Source organism: Paramormyrops kingsleyae, chromosome 19 (assembly GCF_048594095.1).
Source record: "Paramormyrops kingsleyae isolate MSU_618 chromosome 19, PKINGS_0.4, whole genome shotgun sequence".
In the NCBI taxonomy this organism is placed as follows: domain Eukaryota; kingdom Metazoa; phylum Chordata; class Actinopteri; order Osteoglossiformes; family Mormyridae; genus Paramormyrops; species Paramormyrops kingsleyae.
In genome coordinates, this window is record NC_132815.1 from 23,496,697 (window position 1) to 23,519,820 (window position 23,124).

Consider the following 23,124-nt stretch of genomic DNA (forward strand, 5'->3'; position numbering starts at 1 on the left):
GGGTTGTTTCATCTGGTCAACTTTAGTATGGCTGGGCGATATGAGTCAAATACCATATCATCGTATTTTTATTCAGAACAGCGATACATGATATATATCTCGGTATTTATTATGAAGTGGGGTAAAGCTTTAGTTATAAGTCAAAGCCACATGTGAGATATCACAAACACTTTCAATAAAACAGAGTGGTCAAAATGAACTGCAAACACGGGTCTTCATTTCCCCTTTGCAAATATACAGCTATTCAGTACAGACATTTTCTTTATTCCAAACAGTCCAAGACAAAAATAAGTTATGACTATCTGTGTTGCTCTTTATCTCATTGTATGACTTTCCTCTGAAAAGAAATGGTGAATGTTTAAAAACAAGAAAACTATCTAAGTCTGTATAAAGAAAGAACATTGAAAGTGTTCAGCAGTGTTTTTTAAAAGAAAATGAACTAAGTAATGATGACTCCTCACCTTTCCCCTCCATCAGCTTCCCTGTGAGACGCTTCTACCCCAATGGTTCGATTTTAGCTGTTAATTCTGGGATTCTGTGCAGCGTCACGACCGAAGCTCTCGGACAATTTACAGCCAGGAAGGAATACTATAGGTCTCTATTAAAAATCTTTAATAGAAGCCTAATTTTATCACAAAAGAAAAATATATAGATATAAACAGTATTGCCTACATCATTTTTGAAAATATGTCAATATAGCGTAAAAATTCTATATACCATCCAGCCTTAGGCATTAGTGTGAGTTTTTTTGTTTTCAAGCTTGCAAGGAGAGCCTCTGGTTCCTAAATGTAGGTGTGATAGAAGTATTTCCGCAGTATTTTGCTTTGGGCAAAAAGCACCAAAATAGTATATACCATGGTATGACAGCATGCAAAATAGATACTTCCAAAGCCTAACCGACTGTGATGATCAAGCAGTTAATAGGCATGTGCGCGTTACAGAGCATGTGATCACGGCCGTATGGTTTAACTGGGACAGACTTGCTAGGTTTTCTGGGACAGGTACCTCATCAAGCACATCCAGGTCAACTCGGACCCGGGGCTGGATCCCGCGTGAGACACAGAGGTACAGGGCCGGGTCCGATGAGGATGTGGCTAGCCGTATTTATAGATGTACCCACAGTTTACCCAGGAATAGGAGTGGCTGTGTGGGTTTTACCTTCCAGTGCAGGAAGTGACATGTGAGGTATGTGGATGAAAGGCCCTGGTGGGTGGGCGTGTGCCTCTGACTGGCGTAGAGTGACAGCACTGCACTTATCCTCTGTCAGCGTCAGCAGTAACCCCAAACCAGTGCTCACACTGTCACTGGAACACTCTCCCAAGGTCTTTAAACTCTCATTTCTAAGATGTTTATTTTTAATGCACTGTTTTGTTCGCTCGAAGTTTGATTTCGCGGGATCCCCCCGAAGTTGCCGAAGGTCGTGGTTGGCCTGTACACTGGTACTGCGAGTGCTGTGCAGAGTGGAGGCAGAACCTCTGTGTTCTTCCCAGTTGATTCTGGGGTTCGTCAGGGGTGTGATCTTGCTCCTACTCTTCAATGCTTGGACGGGGCAGGGTTGCGGGGTTTAGCGGCTGTGAGGCGTCTGTTGGCGAAGAAAGATTCATTGACAACAATACTGCTCGTGGAGTGAGTGGGGGCTCTGATCGGGGCTTTCGAGAGGAGTCTGAGTGTCTGGGCTTGCAAATGTCCTGAATAAAAACCAAGGTCCGGGCCTTTAATGACCTCTTGGGCACAGCCATCAGTGGTGTTTTTGTCTGCAGAGAGAACGTCGACCGTGTTGAGAAGTTCACTTACCTCGGCATCAACATTCATGTCTCTGGTGACTCTTCCTATGAAGTCAGCAGATGGCCTGGGAGAGCATGGGGGGTCATGAGGTCACGAGGTGTGTGGCGCTCCCAATATCTTTGCAAGAGGACGAAGATCCAAATCTCCCTGTCTTGCTGTATGGCTGTGAGACATGGACGCTACCCAGTGAGCTGAGACGAAAACTGGACTCCTTCGGTACTGTGTTTCTTCGGAGAATTCTTGGGTACCACAGGTGTGATTTTATGCTGAACGATTGGTTGCTTAGGGAGTCTTGAATAAGGCACATTACCTGCATTGTGAGGGAGCATCAGTTATGACTCTACGGCCATGTGGCGCATTTCCCTGAGGGTGATCCGGCTCACAGGATCCTCATTGCTGAGAACCCGAGCAGCTGGACCAGGCCAAGGGGACACCCACGTAACACCTGGCTGCGGCAGATAGACGGCTATTTCCAGAGGGTGGGTCTGGCCTTTGTGTCGCCCTAAGAGGGTCCCCAACCGGCGATCCCGGGTGATTTTCGTCGTGTGGTGCTGTACCAGTGCACGCTCCCCAACCTGACCTGACCTGCAATAATGTGACTCCTGCTTGGAACTAACTATTCCGTAACTAATTAAATTTCAGCAATGCCCTTGCAGTATGAAAACACAAAAGGTTTTGCTATTAAATGTGAGCACAGCCTCAGAATCTAAAATATATATTGCTTTGCTAATTGGGATGTTATAACAAATGTCTGAGTGATGCTGATGCTGAGTGATGGAATTTGTAACTAAGGTCAAGTTTTATATAAAGCTAGTAGTGGAGCCCTGTTATGATTGTGAGTCTTTGTGTTCCATGTGTGTGTCCTTTTCATTTCCCTGTGTTTTCTGGCTTGTAGGGTGGTCTTGTTTGCTCTGATGCTTGGTTTACAGACTCTAAAACCTGCAACTCCCACATGAGCTTTGCCTCTAGCAGTCAGGCCAGATAAGTTGTCCTGAAATTTGTCATCGACTGGGCACATCTATTCTGCAGAGAATTTAGCTTCACTTTTGGGCGATGCCTCTACCTTCGAACCTCCTTATCTGCATGTGGTGCAGTCCGTGCTACTAATGGCCAATCATGGCATTGCAGGGGCGGATCTATGTACCATGTGACCGTCTAGGCTGGAACTTCTCTGTTACCTTTCTATACAAGACAGAATTCAAATACACCTTTTTCATTTTTAAAAAAAATTGTAACTATATTTTATATATATTTTTTTTATTTTTATGTGCTGGCCCTTGGTCAGCCTTCACTTTATCTGCTATACAGAAGATATTCAATTATGGAAGCTAACAGTCCCCCATTGAATCGCCTTATATCATGCTCTGGCTCATTCTTTGATCATGTCCTGCATTGACTACTGCAGTTCCCTTCTCATGTGGCTTCTTGCTACATCTTTACAAAAGCCTCAGTTTATTCAGAGCTCTGCTGCTAGTCTCCTCACCCTTAACAAGCCTCCTGCTCACATCTCTCCCTCTCTATTACAGCTACACCGATTGCCAGTTCTGTCACGTAGGAAATTAAAAATCTTGCTACTCACCTTCAGAGCACTACATGGCCTCGCACCCCCCATACCTCCGTCATCTCCTGACCTCTTTCTTACTCTCTCTCTCTCTCTCTCTCTCTCTGGTCCTCCAGCTGTAACCCCCTCCTTGTCCCTCACACCAGGCTTCTCACTATGAATGGCAGCTCTTTCAGTGCCGTTGCCCTCAAGCTCCTGAATTGTCTTCCTCAATCTCTCTGTGTCAACTCTTCATTTTCTACTTTCAAATCTGACTTGAGGACATTTCTCTTCTTCCACAACTGCTTCAATGTTTCCTTTTTTCTTCTTTTAAAGCAACCTTGGATTTGTGAAAGGTGTTATATCAATGTAGTAGTAATAATAATTATAGTAAAAATAAGCATACTGTTTTAAAAATTTATTATTAATAATAATAAGAAGAAGAATAATGGTGTTAGTATTATTATTATTCCTATAACTATTATTTATTGAGCTTGTGCAGACCAGGCAGTGTCTCCTTGGAGAAACCCCATCAAAGTGATCATTGTGTAGAGGTGCCCTGACTTTCATAGGTGTGACACAGCTGAGACTGCAGGTGTTTTCCATCACTTTGATTTATGTTCAAACGATCAGTCTGGTATAATTGATTAATGGTCCATCCTCCAGGAATGTTTGGTATATTAATCCTCATAGATAGTCAGTAAAGCTTTCAGCGCTTGGTGTAGCATTTAAACAGCAGTGGAGGCCACGGTGACTTGCTGTCTGATCCTGCTTACAGCTACAGCCCTACAGCACAGGGCAGTTACGTAAAAGTGCTCCGTGATGCAGAATAATTGCTGAGTCACAAGTCAGACTGAGACGTGATATGTTTGCCCAGCGCTACCCGATCCTGGAGGGCGTCACTAACAGTTTGCCAGCTGCCTGCTTGCTAGTTTTGCCCATTATTAATGTGAGCTCAGTTGTGATGTGGTTCTTGTTTATGGTCTAATTTACAGGTCGGCTAGTCGCTACCTGTGGAAGGGTGCGTTCTCCTTGTTACGACCGTGACTCCCACAGGCTTGTTCCGGATCTTATTTCTTGTTCCCTTAAGCAACAGAAGTGGAAGTGGGTGCATTTTGCCTGGATTTATGGGAGAGGGTGTCACAAAGTCAATCCCGAGCTTGTTCTTAGAGTCTGACTCCGGGCCAAATGTTTTGAGTGGAGCTTCGACAGAGGTGTGGTCCGCTCGCTAGCATCAGAGGAGGGGCAGCTGGGCGCCATCCCTCTGACAGCCGCCCCGCAGAACTCCTCAGGGAAGCCTTCTGGGCTTAATTTTCCCCATTATCTTTGACATCAAAGCAGGCGATCCCCAAGATCTCGCCCTTGTCCCACCGGTGCTGCCACATTCTGGTGGTTTTCACACATTATTATCAGGAGGCACGTTTAATGGGTTGTCACGTGGAGGTTTTGGCAGTGAGCTTTCTCACCCGTCGTCTGCCAAAAGCCCCGGGGCTGGCCATTGCTCTACACCTAGGTGGATTCATGAAAAGGCCCGGTAATCTGGCCCTGTGAGAGTCGGACGCCATCGAGTCCTGTAAAGGTGGTTGGCTATGACGGTTCATAATGTGGGGTCATCATCCTCCATGGTCTTTGCTGCTGTTCTGTTCGATAAACACTTTTTGTTTGATTAAATAAACTGGGGAAAACTTATTTGCTGCTTATACTTCAATAGCCATGCACGAAAAAAAAAGATTAAGCATTTGTCCCTCTCCTGTTTTTTGTAGGCACAGAAGCTCACCCCAGATCTGGGGAGAAGAAGGCCTCCGGTCGCCCTACTTCTGCTGGAGTGGGACAGAACGTCAGCGGCAGCGCTGGGAACAAATCAGGTTGGGTTGGCCCTGGCTCCCCCACCGCAACCACCCTGCTCTATGGTGTCTATGGGGACCAAATGTCCCCACAATGGGATTTTCAATTTGATAAAAATCTGTCAATGCAGTCAAAAATCTAAAACAGCCAAAAGTCTTGCATTTTGTTTGGTTCCTTTTGGTTAAGGATAGGGCTGGGTAGGGGTTAAGGTTGTCATAATTGCAATTAGGGTTTTGCCCATAGAAATGACAGAGAGTCCCCACAAAGATATTAGTACAGGTGTGTGTGTGTGTGTGTGTGTGTGTGTGTGTGTGTGTGTGTGTGTGTGTGTGTTCAGGTCTCTGTATATATGCTGACCCAGAGCTCTGTCCCTCATAGCAGAGCCCTTGTCATTGAAGACTGACGAGCGTCTTCGGCTGGCCCGGGAGCGGAGAGAAGAACATGAGAAGCAGTTTGGTACGAGCGTCACCCTGCTCTGTCTGTCACATGACTGTGAATCCAAAGCCTGATTGGAGTGTGCAGTAAACTGACAAAACCTGTGCACTTAGAGGAGATTGTCTGTCTGCTTCCAAAGCAGCTCTACTGGCTGTAATCTGACCTAAGACTGGCTTCATGATTAAAGTGTGATGCAGGTGGCTTTAGGCCTTGCGGGCCATGGCGGTGTTTTATTGGGCCCTTGCCCCTCCTTCCACTGCAGTGCAGGCATGCTATTGGTCCTGGGTCATCCCCTTCACTGCAGTGCAGGCATGCTATTGGTCCTGAGTCATGCCCATCACTGCAGGGCCAGCATGCTATTGGTCCTGTACCCTTCCCTTCACTGCAGTGGAGTTGTCGATGGTTCAGGAGCTTTCCTGTCTCAGCACAGATGTTTTATGCATTGTGAGGTAGGGTTAATAAACTCTCACTTACAAGCTAAATGTGAAACTGTCCTTGCAGCAGTTGATGAAAAAGTGTAGTGTCCGATGGCCAGTTAAGACTTAATAAAAGTTGTAAAATCTAAGAATGACTCTGAAGGGTGATTTTGAGAGGAGCAGCCAGCAGAGTGAGAGTGAAATGTCTCTGTTGGAGTTTCTTGCCTAGACTGATCCAAAGAGCTGCAATGCCAGTAGCCTCTAGGTTAATTGGGGGGCGTCAATCCTAGCAGTGTAGATATAGCCAGCAACCCTGAGCTGTGCGGCTGGACTTTGGCCATAGTGCTGTTGTGTGGCTTGTGTGTCTGACACCAGTCAAAGTTGAGCAGTTATGTAAGCTATTGTACGCATAACCCAGCAAATGTTATACAACCCGGCCGGGGGATAACTACTTAAGGGGGGAGCAGACTTTAAAGGGGGGGGGGGGGGTGTGGAATCCAGGAGTGCTCAGAACTAGGCATCTGAGTACCCTTTACAGGCCTGTGTACATTAGTGTGATATGCTTGTCATCCAGTGGGATGGAATTGGGAAGTGCCACAGTAAAGCAGATTAAAGGCACTGCGCGAAACTGCGGCCAGTAGGGGGCGCTGTGGGGGGCTTTAGCGCAGGCTGTGGGAGGAGACGCGGTGCTGTCGGTGGCTCTGTAGCGTGTGCAGTGATGCGTGCCACCCTTGCCCAGCCCTGCGGGAGACGGCCTGGCTGCAGCGGGAAGAGCGTGCCCGGCAGTTCTACGAGAGGCAACTGGAGGAAAGGCGGAAGCGGCTGGAGGAGCAGAGGGCCCGGGAGGAGCAGCGCAGGGCCGCCGTGGAGGAGAAGCGCAAGCAGAAGCTGGAGGAAGAGAAGGTGAGAGATCGGGAGAGGGCCGGTCTCCACGTGACAGAGCGCCCCCTAGAGGAGTACAAGATCCTGGGGAAAGGCAGCTCATTTACACCTTTCGTTCTGATGACTGAGCTCTCGCCACCGACATGTAACCACCTGGACCCTGGGTGATTAATCAGAGTCACATGACACAAAATCGCTCTCTGATTGGGCGTCCGCTTGATCTCCCAAACGCAGCAGGACGTGACCAGAGTTACGGGCGTCTGGGGTGTTGCGGTGGCCCTGGGGAATTCTCCCTGATTGATGAGTGGTGAAAAACCAATTAAGTTTTTAATGAGTAGGACTTGTGCTGTTATTACATCCACCTATTTCCCATGCTAGACTTTTAGATGCCATTAATTTTAGATGCCATTCATTTTCACTTTTTAGGCTGATGCTAATGTAAGTGGCACCTAACATGGTGTCTGGCCTAATGGCAGAGTGAAAATAAATGGTGGCGGGCATTTTCCGCAGATCCTCGTGGTGATGTCAGCATTTTGATGGGAGCTGTCAGGAGGCAGGATAGAGGCTTTGGTGTCACTGTATCTGCTGACGGTAAAACTCCTGGGACGTGGGGGTGTTTCAGGCTCGGCACGAAGCGGTGATACAGCGGACCCTTGAGCGCAGCCAGAAGGCCAAGCCGAAGCCGAACCGCTGGTCCTGGGGCGGGACCCTCCGCGGCACCACCAGCCACACCAGCGGTAACAGCTGCCCACCTCTTAGTACATGAGCCGTTTCATCACACAGCCATTCCGCTGTCTTTCTCTCTCTGTTTTTATCTGTCTGTCTGTCTCCCTTTCTTGCTGACTCTGTGTTTCTGACTCTGTTTCTATCTCTCTCTCTCTCTCTCTCTCTGTCTCTGACTCTCTTCCTGTCTCTCTCACTGCCTGTCTCAGCCTCCAGGAAGTCTATGCCCTGCAGCTCCTACACACTTCAGTTTCCTGTTCTCTCTTTTACTTCACACACACCTAAGCAGCCAGACCTAGTGTCTGATATCAGAGGTACCCCTCCATCTTTCCTGTTTCCAGTCCGTGACGATGCTAAGGTTGCGACCTTGAGTGCTTCGTTGTCCGTGACGCCGCAGCCCATAAGAGGCAGTCAGAACAGGAAAGGTTTTCCTCTCAATTCCATCTCCAATCCTCCCCAGTTCCTCTCTGTCTGCTTGTATCCCTTACATTTTGGCGTGGTATGTTTTTGATGCATTCATTCATTTGATCTTTTTTTCTTGCCTTTGTTTCTGGGAGTTTCTCACCATTTCGCTTCGTCCGCCCCTCTCTTTGTGTTCCCCCCTGTCCAGGCCTTTTTGAGTCTGCTATCCTATTTCCTCTCGATCTAGAGGGCCTAGAACGTCACTTCCCAGGTGCTTTCGCTTCGGTCCGCGGACCCGGTGGTATCGGATCACAGCTTGAATACCGACTCGTAGCAGTAGCAGGCTGTTCTGCAGGCCCACGCTATCAGTAGTGAAGTGCAGAGTCGCCATGCTGCCATGTAGCACTAACTAACATTAGCGTGCAGTGACACAAGTGTATCGGCCCTACGGCTGCGTGGCCGTCGGTAGCATTAGCGTGGCTAACGGAGTCATTGCATAGGCTGGTTGTATGGGCCATAAACCTGTAATAGAGTAGTTCGCTGGTAGGCTTCTAAGGGCGGGCTGGCCAGGGGGCTTGATACTCTATGGAAAGTTCAGGAATAGATATTGGGTTACAGCGCACTTCCGTAAAGTGACACCTGCCAACGGAAGATTTTTGTAAGGCATCGTTTATCTCGAATGACATGACTGACACTTTTGAGAATGTTCCAATTTAATTTGCCCCTAGCTGCTAATAATTCAATGAGAAATCAGTTGCAAACGGTCCATTCCCAATGGCAGGAGATCTGATTGCTGTGTATTGTGAGGCCAGTCATACATGTTGGGTAGGAGAGTTACGTGAGGTAAACTCTGTCGATCAGCCATGGACAGCGCCCCCTGCCTGCATCCCGTAGAAGCACGGCTAGCTGTGTAGTCTTGGTTTGCGCCTCTGCCCCGTCCATCCCCACCATGCATCCTTATCTCCGTTTGTTGTAGATGTGGACAGGAGGTCGGTTTCCACAGTCAACCTCTCCAAGCGGCCAGAGCCGGTGATTACCAAGCGCTTGTCATCATCTTCAGCCACGCTTATAAACACTCCAGACAAAGGTATGCTGCCCCCCCACCTGCCCATCCCACCGCCTCCACCCTCTGGGCCCAAAAGAACCAGGCAGAGGCCGGCATTGCTCTGTTTCCTGGCTCCATTTGGGCTGAATGCTGCCCCAGAACCAAATTGCCTCGTAATCCCAGCATTTCATTACATATTAGACGTATTTTACACAGGTTAGAGAAAATACTGTTAATAATAGATGACGCAACCTGCATTGAGTCAAAACCCTCAGGTTTTAAATATTTAATGTAAAGAAGAGAGTTAGCGACCTATAGGATCTGGGTGATTAAAGCTATTTCGACTGGAGTTATAAATGAACTTTGTGCTGGTGCAGTCAGATGGGCTCCCCAAAGGCAGAAGGCAGCTGGGCAGAATGACGCCAGAGCACATGGGGGAATAGGATGCTCTCTGTTTCGTGGCCCATTAAAATGATGCGTGTCTCCAGTGTTGTTTTTCCACTGTCTGGCCGTACCAGAACATACCCTCAAGGACTTTTTCCATTGCTGCTTTTCACCTATGTCAAGCTTGGAGGCTTTGTCCGAGCTGAAGTAACCGTGAGGAAGCACCTAGGATTGCATAAGTGCCGCGTCATCGCACGGCCATTATGACAAGTGTTACGGAAGAATGTTTTCTGACGCATCCTTAGAAGAACAGCGTTCAGTAAACAAAGAAAACATAGAGTATAAAGAGCACATGTCCAGTCATTAATCTCCCTTTCATTCCCTAGTTGTCACATATAACCTGGAGTCCTGAGTCTGAAGACTGCAGTTTTTCATGATTATCATTTCCAGAATTAGAAGTTCTTACCCCCAGCTAGCTGTGTCACATGAACCTGAGGATGCTGTTAGTTTTGTCCCAGTTTAATAAAGTTTGTTTTGTACATTTTCTTGTAATTTTTTAATAGCGGTTCTTCATCATGTCTTTTGAATCTCCTCCGCTAAATTTGGTTAGTTTTACTCCAGATGGTCATGCTGTCATTTACAGTCAATGCCCCTATCAGGACCTACTGGTTTGTACTGGGAAAAATGAATCCAGGCTTATTCACCCTATTTAACTTTTGTTTGTCCTCCTTGTCACAGTAGCAGAGAAATGTCATTACTCATGTTATTCACTTTTGTCCGTTCTGATTTCACATCGCCCACTATCTAGCCTTCTCTGTTCTTGAGTAAGAACAAGGTTTCACCCTGGAAAAATATGGGTGTTCAGAATATTCATGCTCATCTTTTTATAAGAATATGAGCAACAGTGGGTCTAAATCCTGCCTGCTGCTCCACACGTGAGCTCCGGTCAGACAGTTTGAACTATGTAGCCATATCATGTCATTTAGATTGTTTTAATGTCGGAAGACTTGATTGGTTAATTGACCTGCCCTGTTTTTGATGGCTTCTGTTTCAGCTTGTTTGATTGGCTTGTTTGCGACGTGATGGATTGTGTGTCATTAAATGGGTGAAGGGCTCTGTAGGACTTCTGAAATAACATGGTTTGTTATCCCAGCTTTACAGAAAAGGACTTCCCTCTTAAATAGACCTCAGTCCAAACCACAGCCCGTCAGAGGCCGGACTGCCGGGGACAGAGCCGCAGGTGTATCTGGAAGTCGTGTCGTTTTTGGTGCTTTGCCTCCCTGCTCTGGAGGAACTGGCTGGAAACTGTCTGTCTCAGCTTCAGATCCAAGCGATGAAATTGATCTCTGAGCCCTAGTTCAGTAAAACCCAAGTAGGGACGAACTGGAGTTCTCACTGTCGAGGGAGGTCATTATTCTATTGGGATACAACGGCGTTTGGAGCAGAACAAGCACTTTCCAGCTCAGTTTCTTCAAAGGGGTGCCTTCACGCCCAAGCCCATTGTGATATCTGGAGATGCTCCATGTTAACCATCATCATCACCTGGTTGCTCATTCCTGATTGGTCAGCTGATCCGCACCCTTGGGTCGACACCCACAAGGTTTTCCAGCAGAACCACCCCGATAGCGTTTATGCGGGCCACTTCATCATCACTCATTGCCATGGCCAGCTGGCCCGTGCAGGGCCACTTAGACATGGGGGTTCACTTTAAAAGATTCAGGTGGGAGAGGGGGTCCAAATGCTGGCGTCTTGTGGCTCCCAGTCCAGCTTTCTGAGTGCCCTCCTCTAATATGTGTGCCGCCAGCCATTCACTGCATGTGACTCACCGACTGCTTGTCATGTGACCTCCACGTCGCTCCCGGCTTTGGGCCGTCCTTGGAAGGCCTGTTATTTTTTATGCCGACCCGTTTTACCATCTTACAGGACCCGTGCATTCCCTGCTGCCACCCCCTGCCAGTGTTTAGACGCATGGGAGTGTCCCGCTCGCAGTACTCACTCTAACCCCGCCTCCTCTGTGCCTGCTGGTGTGTTGTGTGTGTGTGTGTGTGTGTGTGTGTGTGTGTGTGTGTGTGTGTGTGCGTGTCTCTCCCCTCTAGCCACTCGGCGCTTACCGCTGAGCGTGTGGGAGAGCACCATGGTGAACCGGCTGCTGACCCCGACGCACTCCTACCTGGCGAGGAGCCGCAGCGCCGTGTCCCTGTCAGGTGAAGCAGGTACACACCTCCCTCGTACCCTTAGAGACAGCAAGTGGTACGGCAGAAACAGCGGACCTTTAGGATGGATACCTTTTTGCCGTCTGTGTCTGGTAAATTCCTCACGTGGCTTTACTGTTAATCTCATGGTGCCGTTTGTCGTGCCCTTCAAAGCCTGACCGAACACTGAGAATGAATGTTTGGGGTAAACCGACATCATCTAGAGCAGCGTTCCCCAGTTCCAGTACTGGAGGGCTAGTTTCAAACGCAGTTTGCGGGTTTCTCTACTCGGACACCTGCTAAATCTGGTAATTGATTGGTTGGTAACGGATTAAGGTGTGTTTGAGCAGGGAACTCTGCGAACTGTGTTGGATTCTGGCCCTCCAGGACCGGAACTGGGGAATCCTGATCTAGGGGCTCCAGTCTGTGACAGGCAGCGGCCACTCAGCCAGTCCTACAATGATTCTTTGAGGAGAGCCCCACAGGACACACTGTGTCTGTGTTGTCCCTTAGCACAGTGACCGTCCCGTGGCTCGATCCAGCACCCTGAATCCAGGCCACGCTATTGGCTGGATCTCGTATTACTCCTGTACTGTACTCTGACAGGAAGTTAAATCACACATAGGACCATAAGTATTACTTCATCCTGTTGAAAGACCTGGATGCAGGGGTACAGGAGGGGCTTTAATACTCTGGCAGATTCGGGGGCCCCAGCACTTTACCGGGGAACTTGAATACGTAAAATTACACGTAAATTGGGTGGGGGCGCCCAAGGCGACATTTTGTCAGGGGGCCCAGAATTTCTAGCTACGCTCCTGCCTGAATGATTATACCTTTACCACAGAAACGGCAGTTTAATGTCAGCAAAGCACAAATGACCATTCTAAACTTTCACTAAGTGCCTTTTTCGTTCTTATATATATATCCTAAGAGTACTGAAGGTTCTGCTGTAATGTACATTTTTTGTTAATGGTACTGTGTTTGACCCCTTAGAAATACCATCGTAATATTATATCTGATGTTTGCAAGAACTTGTACATGTTTTTTATTTTTTTGTAAATACCTATATTGACAAGCTCTTGCCATGAGTCATTTGGGTTTGTTCGTTAATCCTATTTCCGGAGTTTTTTCTCTGATCGCTAACCTGGTTTTGTGGAGATTTGGAGCAGATATTTTTAATGCAGCATGGCTTACCGTCAGCGAGCTTGGAGTGACGACTGAGAGTGTGTGGGGTGTTTGTGTGCAGTTGCCGTGTTCGTGGTGGCTGCATGTTCTCCCGGATCATAGCCCCGCCCCCTCCGGCATCCTTTCTGACCCCGGCTCTGGGTGACCCCCTCTTTCGCTCCCCTCCTGCCAGACATGTGCAGTTTGAGCCTGAGGTTGTCCCTGATGATGTTGACTCCCAGCCTGCCTATTTACCGCCCTCTATTCCATTAGCTCTACGCCTCTGAAACGCCTGCCGATATATTTGTTTCCAAAGAGGCGCTACGGTTACTGTGAGCCAAACCTTTTTGCACCTTGGTAACCTATTGGTAATTTGGATTAATTTGGTTAAGCTGTAGAGCTTTAGGATTTGAACCCTTGACCCCGCTGGGTGCTTTGGCGGCCCTCTCACCAGGGACAGCTACAGACTCACACCATCAATGCTGTGTAGTACATCTAATAGCGGCTCTTTCCTCTTCTCCTTGTCTCCCCTTCCATCCATCCTCCCATCCATTCCTAACCGCCTGCCGGCCCACGGAACCGGCCACTCCCCGCCCCCCTCTCCGCCCACTCACACCACACAGTCATCCCCATTTGTCCCCGTTCAGCCTCCTGCCACCCCATGAGCGCCACTTCTTTCAAGTCCCTGCAGTGCCGCAGCGCCGAGCGGGCGAGGGCTCCGCCCCCCAGCCTGGACTTGGCCGGGCGCCGCCGGACGCTGGGCACGGTAAGCGCCATACCACTCCCCGCCTTCACCCGGAGCTCCAGCTCTGCCCACGGGGGCCGTGGGGGTCTTTCCACGACATCACCTTATTGTTGGAGTAACACGTCCATTAGGTTCATGCTCGACAGGTCCGTCAGGTATTTTTTCACTTATTGTCACCTGTGCTGTTAGTGGTATCCCAGTTTCGCTTTTGCTTTCCGTTTGGTGTCTGGTCTGTGACCCGACAGCTTGCCTCTTTAGGGCTGATCCAGGTAATACTTTGCACAAACAAGTCTATCGGAATGCGGCACCTTAAAATGACCGACTTGCTGAGCCTGATCCTGGCTACGTCACGGCAGAAGGCTTCGCCAGAGTTACTGCATCACAGCCGTAATCAGTTTAATGGAATATCCGCCACCCAATGTGAGCAAAGTCCAGCAGGTGTTGGAAGTTGCCTCTAGGATCGACGAGTTACCCCAGACTTGACTGTATAAACCACAACTTTACAAAGACGCAGAAATCAGAAGTACTCTGGACAGAGGGATAACCTCAGGACTGTGTAAATTACATTGTTATAGACCTGCCAAGGCTACTGGCCTATCATATTGGTTAATGTCAGGTCATGTGATCTTGCCTTGGCATGGTTGCCAGGCATCTGAGACCCTCTGCACACCGACCTGTCTCTGCTGCAAGGCAGAGGGGGCGGGTCCATGTGGGGGCCCCATCTTATTGGTCTCAGCATGCTGGAGTGGGTTGTGTACATTGAGGCCTTGACTAAATTTAAAGCAGATTAAGGCCCCTGGCTTGGCTCCCAGTTCCAGTAGTGCACCAAATGTTTTATTGTGTTTGCATTTGACTAAAAAGAATCACAAGAAAAGTGGATATAGTTGTTTTTCTTTGAGTACTGATGGTGTTGTTTGAGTAGTATTCATGAATGGCTCTAGCCAGTATATTTTAAAGGTGTGTCGTTATACTGTGTTACTCTAATGGCAACACCCATGTACACATTGTGTTGTGTAAATAGTCCTCTTCCTACAAAGTTTGTATTTTGTTAAGGTGGCTAAGCCAGCGAAGGACAAAGACTATGTAAGGAAGTCTTGGAGCAACCTCTCTGTTCCCACACCTGCTGTCATCAAAAGGTCACGGTCGCCTGGAAACCAGAAGCATAGAGTGCCAGCGCCCTCACCAGTTCGGTAAGAGCAATTGCAGTGGGCACTCTGCTTCGTATGGTTATTTACATCTTATTTACATTTGATGTTGGTGTGGGTGAGTATGGGAACAGGCAGCAGCTACAGAGCTCAGGACAGATCGTTTAGGCCTCAGCAGTCACTCTTAGATCTTTTATGTTAGGGGGCTGATCTGGGATTTTATTTTCGTACCACAGAAATCTTTAACATTAAGTAGATTACTACAGGTGTGTTAGTATGACTCTCACATGCTTTCACTATACAGACAGTCCCCAGGTTACGAACATCTGACTTACGGACAACTCGTACTTTCGAATGGATTTCCATAAAGTCAGTTATATTAAAAATTTGTGTTCGATACAATGGTCCGTAAAAACGAATGCACTGACTGCTTTGTGACGCTCATGAAAACATCTCGCAGCTTCATCGGTTCGAGGTACAGTACAGTACTGTATGTAATTACTTGTATTACTTTATAATTCTTTTTATTATGTACTGAGTTATTTTTCCATCTTGCCTACAAATTGGACTTGAAGACAGATCTTGTTCGTAACCTGGGACTCCATGTATTTTGTGCTAATTGTAATTCTCTTCTGACTACTTAACATGCAAGTATCAATTTTATATGCTTCTCATATGACATGCGACTGGATATTACAAAAAAATATCTGTGAAGCAGCGAATATTCAGTGGTTAGTTGATGATAAGCATGTCGTCTGCCCTCCAGTGCACCCAGTGCACCCAGCAGGCCGGCACAGCACCCCTCCCTGATGAAGTCCTCCAGGACCCTTCCCAGCCTGCCCCTGTTCCCTGGAAACCTGCGACCATCCAAGTCACTGCCAAAGCTCCCAGCAAATCCAGAGCTACCAGCACCTGTGGCAGAATCAGAGGATGGATCGGAACCAGCGACCGAAACAGAACTGGCAGCTGAAGCAGTATCTGTGACAAAGCCAGCTGCTGAAATGGACCCAGAGCCCTTAGAGGACATGGCGCCTAGAGATGAGTCTGACATCGGTAAGCTAGTACAGTATTAGCGGTGACCCCAGCGCTGGGCCGAACACTAATAGTGGGATCATACTGCCTCCCTTCCCCAGAAGAGACACAGCAGGGGACCCCTGCCCCAGCTATCCCCATAGCCTCGCCCTCCACCAAGCCCATGGCCGGGACCATGGACCCTGAGGAGGCATCCCGGCTGCTGGCGGAGAAACGGCGTCAAGCCCGCGAGCAGCGGGACCGGGAGGAAGAGGAGCGTAGGCGGGAGGAAGAGGCCGAGAGGTGGGTTTATGCTTGGGAGTCGCGCACAGGCCAGACCCTCTGCCACAATGCCCTGACTATTGTGTTTTGGGGGTGGGTTTGTCCCACACAGGCGTAGCAGGGAGGAGATGGCTCGCAGGAAGGCAGAGGAGCGGGCCAGGCGAGAGGAAGAGGAGCGCGCGCGGCAAGAAGAGAGGAAGAAGAGGGAGGAAGAGGAGGCGAAGCACGCCGAGGAAGAGAGAGCCCAGAGGGAGAGGGAGGAAGCAGAGCGTCTTCAGAAACAAGTGAGAGCGCTTCTACTTCCTGTCAGCTGAGGGCACCTTCCTGCTCTCCCATTGGCTAAGGTGCCGGGTTTCAGGTCGGATGGGGCAGCGCTTCTGAGAAATGTCAGCCTCACATTGACTTGTCACTGTTCCATGTGACATCCTGCCAGGTGTGTCCATCTCCTGCCTGCGTGTGTAAGATACTCTATTACCCCGTGTGTGATTTTTTTTCAGAAAGAGGAAGAGGAGGCCCGTCAGAGGGTGGCTGCGGAGCAGAGGCTGGAGAGAGAGCGACACTTCCAGAAGGAGGAGGCTGAACGCATGCAGAGGAAGAAGGTGGGACCGGTTCATTAACAAGTGTCGTGTGATGTAAGAAAGCACTCTAGCAAGAGAACTGAACAGAAGTGACAGAAATACTTTAGTGTTTAGCTGAAATGCCAAAGTTCTAGTTATGGTTTGAAGGAAGCAGGCTTTTACATTGTGTCAACACGCAAGTTGTATTATGGGCTGTTAAGTTTATCGCTGACCTCAAACTCAAATGTGATTGTCAAGTCAGTGATCCCTCGACCCAGTTTTCGGGGACCCTCAGTCAGTGCACATTTTTTCTCCCTCCCAGCTCCCAGCGCACTGAACCAGGAATTCAGTGCTCTTCATTGGCTGGGAGCTGGGAGAGAGCAAAAATATGGCTTATGGGAGTTTTGTACAAAAATGTTCTGGGGGCAGAAAGAAAAATTATTGGTTCAGAAACATATCCAATCAGATTTCAGAGGAGGTGAGACCAAGATTGGTCCCGCCTCCTCTAGTTGCTTGGACCCACCACCTCTGCAATCTGATTGGTTTTCTCCCTGGACCAATCATTTTTCATTCTGCCCTTGGAACATTTTTGTGTAAGTAAAATTCCTATGAGCAAAAATATGGACTATCTGAGGGTTCCCTGAGGACTGGGTAGAGAGAAACTACTCTATGCCATCAGAGACTGGATTAATTAACAACTGGTATTTACCAGCCAAGAAACTGTAGAACACTAGCTTACAATCTGCTTTTTACACCAATACAATGTAATCATCACTTGTGATTAGTACAGTTACATTTTTACAGGATTATTACTTGAGGGAGTTGTCAATTTTTTTGCATTGTGATAATTTACTTGAAAATGTGCTAATAAACATGAGGTTTGCATGTCGATCATCTCCCCCAGCGACTGGAGGAGATCATGAAGAGAACCCGCAAGTCGGATTCTCCGGAGAAGGTACTGTGGGTCGGGCGCTGGTGAATTACAGTTTTGTCTGTGGCCTGTGGCTAGACTGATGCACCTTAATCTCTTCACATTTCAGAAATCTACTTCTCAGAGAAATGGAGATGTCTCTCAGCAGAGCACCAGTGAAATGGGTATGGGCCTGTTTTGTAGTTTAAATATTTTGGGTTTACTGTGATAGACTAGCATCCAGTCCAGTGTGCTTCCCTTCCTTGCATCCTGTGCTTCCTGCAATAGTCTCGAGGCTTACACCACAACCCTGCACATAATTTTGGCATTATTGCTTAGTGAAACATACCATAATCTTACCAATTCTCCACCTTGGAAACGTGTTGCAATGTTTTATTTATGGGCAGTGTCGTGAAATTCATTGTGGACCGTCGAGACTGTTTGTTTTTAAACACGTTGCATCTGCATGTAGGACCCACCCTGGAACTTGAAGCACCTGCAGTTATTCAGTCACACCCAGAGGGGGCACCAGACCTGGAGCATAGAGACCAGAGCATGCCTGAGCTCACTACAGCTGCTGAATGGTGAGAATGGTGCTTTTATGAATAGCAAAAGCATCTTTTACATATTTCACATTTTCACATCAAATGCTTAACAACACAGAAACAGAAATGATTTGCATAACTCCCAATTAACTGATTTCTTTGTGTCCAGACTTTTGACTGGTACTCTATCTCACATTTAAGCTATGTTATTCACCTTATAGTAAAAGACCTCGATGTAATTCAAATGTTGCAACAACCAAAATAAGTGTTCACCATCGCAAAATTCAAACAATCCAAAACAGCCCTTTTTTGCTTCGATGACAAAATTTTTTCAACCAGCTTCCAGTTATAGCCACCTGGAATGCTTCTCCAACAGTGCTGAAGCAGTTTCCAGAAGTTCTGGGCATAAGTTGGCCACCTTGCTCTTACTCTTTGATCCAACTCATCCCAAAGCAGCTCTATAGGGTTTTGGTTGGGGGGTTTGGGGGGCCAGGTCGTCTGTCAAGGTATTCCATCTCTTTCCAAATTCATAGATAATACAGTATTTACATAATCTCGAGGTTTGTCATTATCTAGTTGAAAAACAAATTATTTTCAGTAGGTGTGTCCAGACTTTTGACTAATTGTGATACTCCAATGGAATAACAGTGTAACAACAAATGCTCTTTGATAGTCAACAACAACAGAATTAGATGCTAAAGGCTCACAGAAGGATTTTTATAGCTGCTTAGTGTTGATATTTTCTTGCTTTTGTGTGCATTTCGTCCACAGTTCCTCGGAAAGAGACTCTCTGTCAAAAGAGAATGGAATTCCTGTACCATCTGTCTTTGAGGAAGTCATCAACTTGTCAGTCGGAACTAAGATGACCAGGTTGGACATGGACGGAGAGAATGGGGTGATTCCTGTTGTCGCCTTCAGGGAGAACGGGTCTCTGAGGCCACTGGCTGGTACAGATGAGGTCCAGGTTCATCAGGCAACAGGTGAGACCCCCCCAACATATACATGCACCCCCTGGCTGATGGTGTAATTGACACCTGTCACCCAGACACTCATTATGCTCCTCTGCTCTCAGTAGATTTGCTATGACTGGTTGGGCACAGGGTGGGCAGCACTAGCTTGCCACTCTGCCATGGTTATCCTGAAGAAGAATGCAGTTGTTCTCCCAGACTGGCACATCAAGAGAACCCCTGGACGGTACAGCTGCCTGGGTTAGTTTGAAGCTTGAAGCCATTTTCCTGCTGGACCTCCGTCTCTCTTGGGGTGACCCTGCTTTGTGTGCTCTGCACTCGACTGACCCGCATCCGATAGAGTGACGGGCCATTAGAATCCAGGCCATACTAATTACTGTACATTGAAACCAGATGTAATGTCGTCTAATACTTGAAGAACTATTTGCTGTAGGAATAACGGCGTTTGAAGTCAAGTTAAAGACACCGGGCGTTTAAACAAGAGGGCAGATACAGTATGAATGGAGTGCTATCTTGGGATAAAGGACATCCTGCTTTCTCTGAGAAAACTAAGAATAGGCTGCACACCACTTAACCTATTTTAATTGCTTTAATGTGAAATTATTATTATTTTTGTAAAGCTCTCGGCTTTAACCGTTTCGTTCCATTCACTAAGGTTTCTTAGTTATTAAAGTTTCTAAGTTATTAAAGCTTAAACCCCAAAACCAAAGAACCAGTAATTAATAATTTCAAATGTCAACTAAAGGACAAAATGCAAAATATATAGACGCTGTCATGTGTCTAGACTGCAGAATACCCTTTTGTTTAGGTTCTGGTACTAGTGATTTCACTTGTCAGATAAGATGCACCTTGCAGTATAAAAAACCTTAGGAACTGTTGGGAGACTCATTTGTGTTTTGGCAAGACTGCCAGATGATGCAGTAGGCGAGCATACCAAAATGTGGATTCGAAATGGGATGATCCAGTCACCTAACCATCTGTCAGTAATACCTTACAGATCGATGCTGCTAGTCATGGACTCTATCTTTTGCCGTATCAGATTTTGACTATGAGATTTGAACGGTCTTTGAAAGTAATTGTTCGTTTCAGAGCAAAGTGCTTAGAAGACATCGAATTTAAAAAAAAAAACTGCATTCCTGGAATGTGACTTTCATGCAGTTTGAGTCTTTAGGTTTGGGTTGTTTTTTTTTTTGGGATGTTAATTTCCATGTTCCACTCTGTAAGCACTCGTTCTCAAAGCTTTGCACTTCTGCACGATTCTAACGAGAATTGTTTCAGGAATAATGAAATTTCTTTGTACGATTTGAGTTGTACTGGCGGGCTAGGTCCCCGGTACGCTCTCTATTTGATTTGATATTAAAGCCAGGGATCATTTATTATGTAAAAAAAAAAAAAAAAAAAGTTAAATATTATATGTCTATATACAGAGAAATATACTTCCAAGATGTATATTTTGTTAAAATAGATAACAAAGCTTTGAAAACAGAATAACCAGCAAATGCATTTACTGATCATTTGGAGGTCTGTGATAGTCATTAAATGGTTTTAGTTCTGATTTGGGATTTCCTGATTTGATTTTGTGTCCTGTTTTCACACAGTCCACTCCACACTAGTCCATGTTCATAGATGCTTGATTTAATGATACCTCTGTCAAAACTCTAATAGTTTTCCATTATTCAATCTGTATGGCATGTAAAAAAAAAAACAAAAAAAAACAATAAATATTATTTGTGAAACAATGACTGCTGTGTCACAGGGACGCATGACTGGGCTTATTTGAAACTGCATTTGATTCAAAGTCAGCCAATGAAAATCCCGACTTTTTTAAAAAATTACGCAGAAATCTGGAAATCAGATCATTCTATGGACAAACCTGGCTCCACTGAGGCTGGCCAGCCTGTTTAGTATTTATGATTCTTCTCCCAAGGCTCATACATGGTTTACCAGCTGACTTTCATTATGACTTGGTCTCACTCAGCATTTAACTTTTGATCATTGAAGAATAGCATAAGCAGATATATAAAACAGATGGATGATAAACATTAAAATGTAACTTTCCTTTATGTGTTGACCTTATTCAGTAGGATTAGGTCAGTTATTGGCATTGGGTCATTGAACTGAACAATCTAAAAGAAAATATCAAAAACAACTATATTACATTATGTATGTTGATGTATCAATGCACAACACAGGAATCTTATGAGACATTGGCTGCCTGCTGGAGCGACGGACAAAAACGACTTCACATCCCAGAAGACCTGACGTCCCATTGCTGGGAGGGGGGGGGCTGTCGGGGTCAGAGGTGTGATATCTCTTTAGGCGATTCAGAATATGTATTGATAATTTGATATTGATATTTCAAAATCTGAAGCATTCTGGATATTAATTTCGTTTAACATTATCTCATTATCTTTTGCGTTATTCTGGATACATGAAATTAATTTTCATCAGGAATGAAACCGTACTGAAGCTATATCGTTACATGAAGACCATTTATACAGTTTTTGCAAAGCCAACATTACACCTAAATATGTTTTTGTTTTTTAGCATTTAAACACAAAATGAACCGGATAAAACAAGAAGAGCATATACTGTATTAAACACATTTATCAAAACAGTAATTTGTAAAGTAAGAAAATAAATGTATCCAAACAATGTGTAAAGTTAAAAAAAACAATGCATCCTGCCCCGATCGTCCGCTCCTTCCGTGTGCCACCCCCCCTCGTTAACCCCATGTCCGCGTTTCAGTTTGCTTCCCCAGCCCAGTCATTGTATTGTCCGTCTGCGTTTTGCCTGCCTTACCTGTAATTAAACCCTGTATTCCCTGATACCCTGACGTCTGCGCCTTTGTCTCCGTTCCGTTCCCGCTGGGCACGACAATATTATTATAATTAAATGTATTAATGGTTTATTATTGTCTATAATTGTCTAAATGTATTTTTACTGTCTAAATATATGTATTCAGTTAGTGTAAACATGCACGGTGCTATCACAGCGAATGCGAGGCTGAGACTGAAGCTTTACCCTTTGTTTCCGCTGAGAGACAGGCCACGTGACTAATTTCCCCGCGCGTACAAGTTATCTTAGGTCGGCGTTCACGGTTTGACTTCTGAGATTCAGATCGAGTTCTAGGTAATTTTTTTTCAAACTGGTTGGTTCGACTCTTAAGAAATTCGAGTTCTAATGAGTTTGAGAACTGAGGTACCACTGTAATTTATATTTTTACAAAAAAGAAGTAAACAAACAATAAAAAATAACTATATATACATAAAAACAGCTACTGAGTAGAAATAAATTTGAACAAAATACCCAATATGTCAAATGTATTCAAAACTGAAAGTAAAGACTATTTTATAATAAAGTGTTGAATATCTCATGTAATTTATTGAATGATCATACCCATTGTGAAGTTTAAATATTGTAACACCGACCGCCAGAACCTGGGGAGTGTTTGTTGTATTATGAATAATAATACTAATTTTATATATTTCATCTATAATGTGCATTTCTTATACCCAATGCATTATCCCAATGCACACGCTATTTTTTGCCTGTTTTTCATGGCATTATTTGTAGTGTACACTCACCTAAAGGATTATTAGGAACACCATACTAATACGGTGTTTGACCCCCTTCGCCTTCAGAACTGCCTTAATTCTGCGTGGCATTGATTCAACAAGGTGCTGAAAGCATTCTTTAGAAATGTTGGCCCATATTGATAGGATAGCATCTTGCAGTTGATGGAGATTTGTGGGATGCACATCCAGGGCACGAAGCTCCCGTTCCACCACATCCCAAAGATGCTCTATTGGGTTGAGATCTGGTGACTGTGGGGGCCATTTTAGTACAGTGAACTCATTGTCATGTTCAAGAAACCAATTTGAAATGATTCGAGCTTTGTGACATGGTGCATTATCCTGCTGGAAGTAGCCATCAGAGGATGGGTACATGGTGGTCATAAAGGGACGGACACGATCAGAAACAATGCTCAGGTAGGCCGTGGCATTTAAACGATGCCCAATTGGCACTAAGGGGCCTAAAGTGTGCCAAGAAAACATCCCCCACACCATTACACCACCACCACCAGCCTGCACAGTGGTAACAAGGCATGATGGATCCATGTTCTCATTCTGTTTACGCCAAATTCT

General features: G+C 46.2%; 1 protein-coding gene across 20 annotated transcripts in view; it reads left to right on the plus strand.

Annotated features, from left to right (window-relative positions):
- The window catches only part of map7b (microtubule-associated protein 7b), a 36,712-nt gene extending 15,983 nt beyond the window's left edge, over positions 1 to 20,729 (plus strand). For 2 of the 20 annotated variants that reach the window (XM_072702576.1, XM_072702570.1), the window contains exons 2-21: positions 5,089 to 5,190; positions 5,549 to 5,626; positions 6,761 to 6,924; positions 7,526 to 7,640; positions 7,836 to 7,940; positions 8,237 to 8,299; positions 9,005 to 9,115; positions 10,611 to 10,697; positions 11,554 to 11,670; positions 13,437 to 13,579; positions 14,612 to 14,748; positions 15,470 to 15,756; positions 15,837 to 16,017; positions 16,109 to 16,280; positions 16,494 to 16,595; positions 17,458 to 17,508; positions 17,594 to 17,648; positions 17,936 to 18,047; positions 18,780 to 18,988; positions 19,081 to 20,729. In XM_072702576.1, the coding sequence (XP_072558677.1) occupies positions 5,089 to 5,190; positions 5,549 to 5,626; positions 6,761 to 6,924; positions 7,526 to 7,640; positions 7,836 to 7,940; positions 8,237 to 8,299; positions 9,005 to 9,115; positions 10,611 to 10,697; positions 11,554 to 11,670; positions 13,437 to 13,579; positions 14,612 to 14,748; positions 15,470 to 15,756; positions 15,837 to 16,017; positions 16,109 to 16,280; positions 16,494 to 16,595; positions 17,458 to 17,508; positions 17,594 to 17,648; positions 17,936 to 18,047; positions 18,780 to 18,988; positions 19,081 to 19,094 (2,405 nt within the window). In that variant the 3' untranslated portion in view covers positions 19,095 to 20,729. The remainder of the gene's footprint in view (positions 1 to 5,088; positions 5,191 to 5,548; positions 5,627 to 6,760; positions 6,925 to 7,525; positions 7,641 to 7,835; positions 7,941 to 8,236; positions 8,300 to 9,004; positions 9,116 to 10,610; positions 10,698 to 11,553; positions 11,671 to 13,436; positions 13,580 to 14,611; positions 14,749 to 15,469; positions 15,757 to 15,836; positions 16,018 to 16,108; positions 16,281 to 16,493; positions 16,596 to 17,457; positions 17,509 to 17,593; positions 17,649 to 17,935; positions 18,048 to 18,779; positions 18,989 to 19,080) is intronic. The other 18 variants (XM_072702577.1, XM_072702571.1, XM_072702572.1 and 15 more) reach the window with 17 other exon arrangements.
- Positions 20,730 to 23,124: the final 2,395 nt, after the last annotated feature.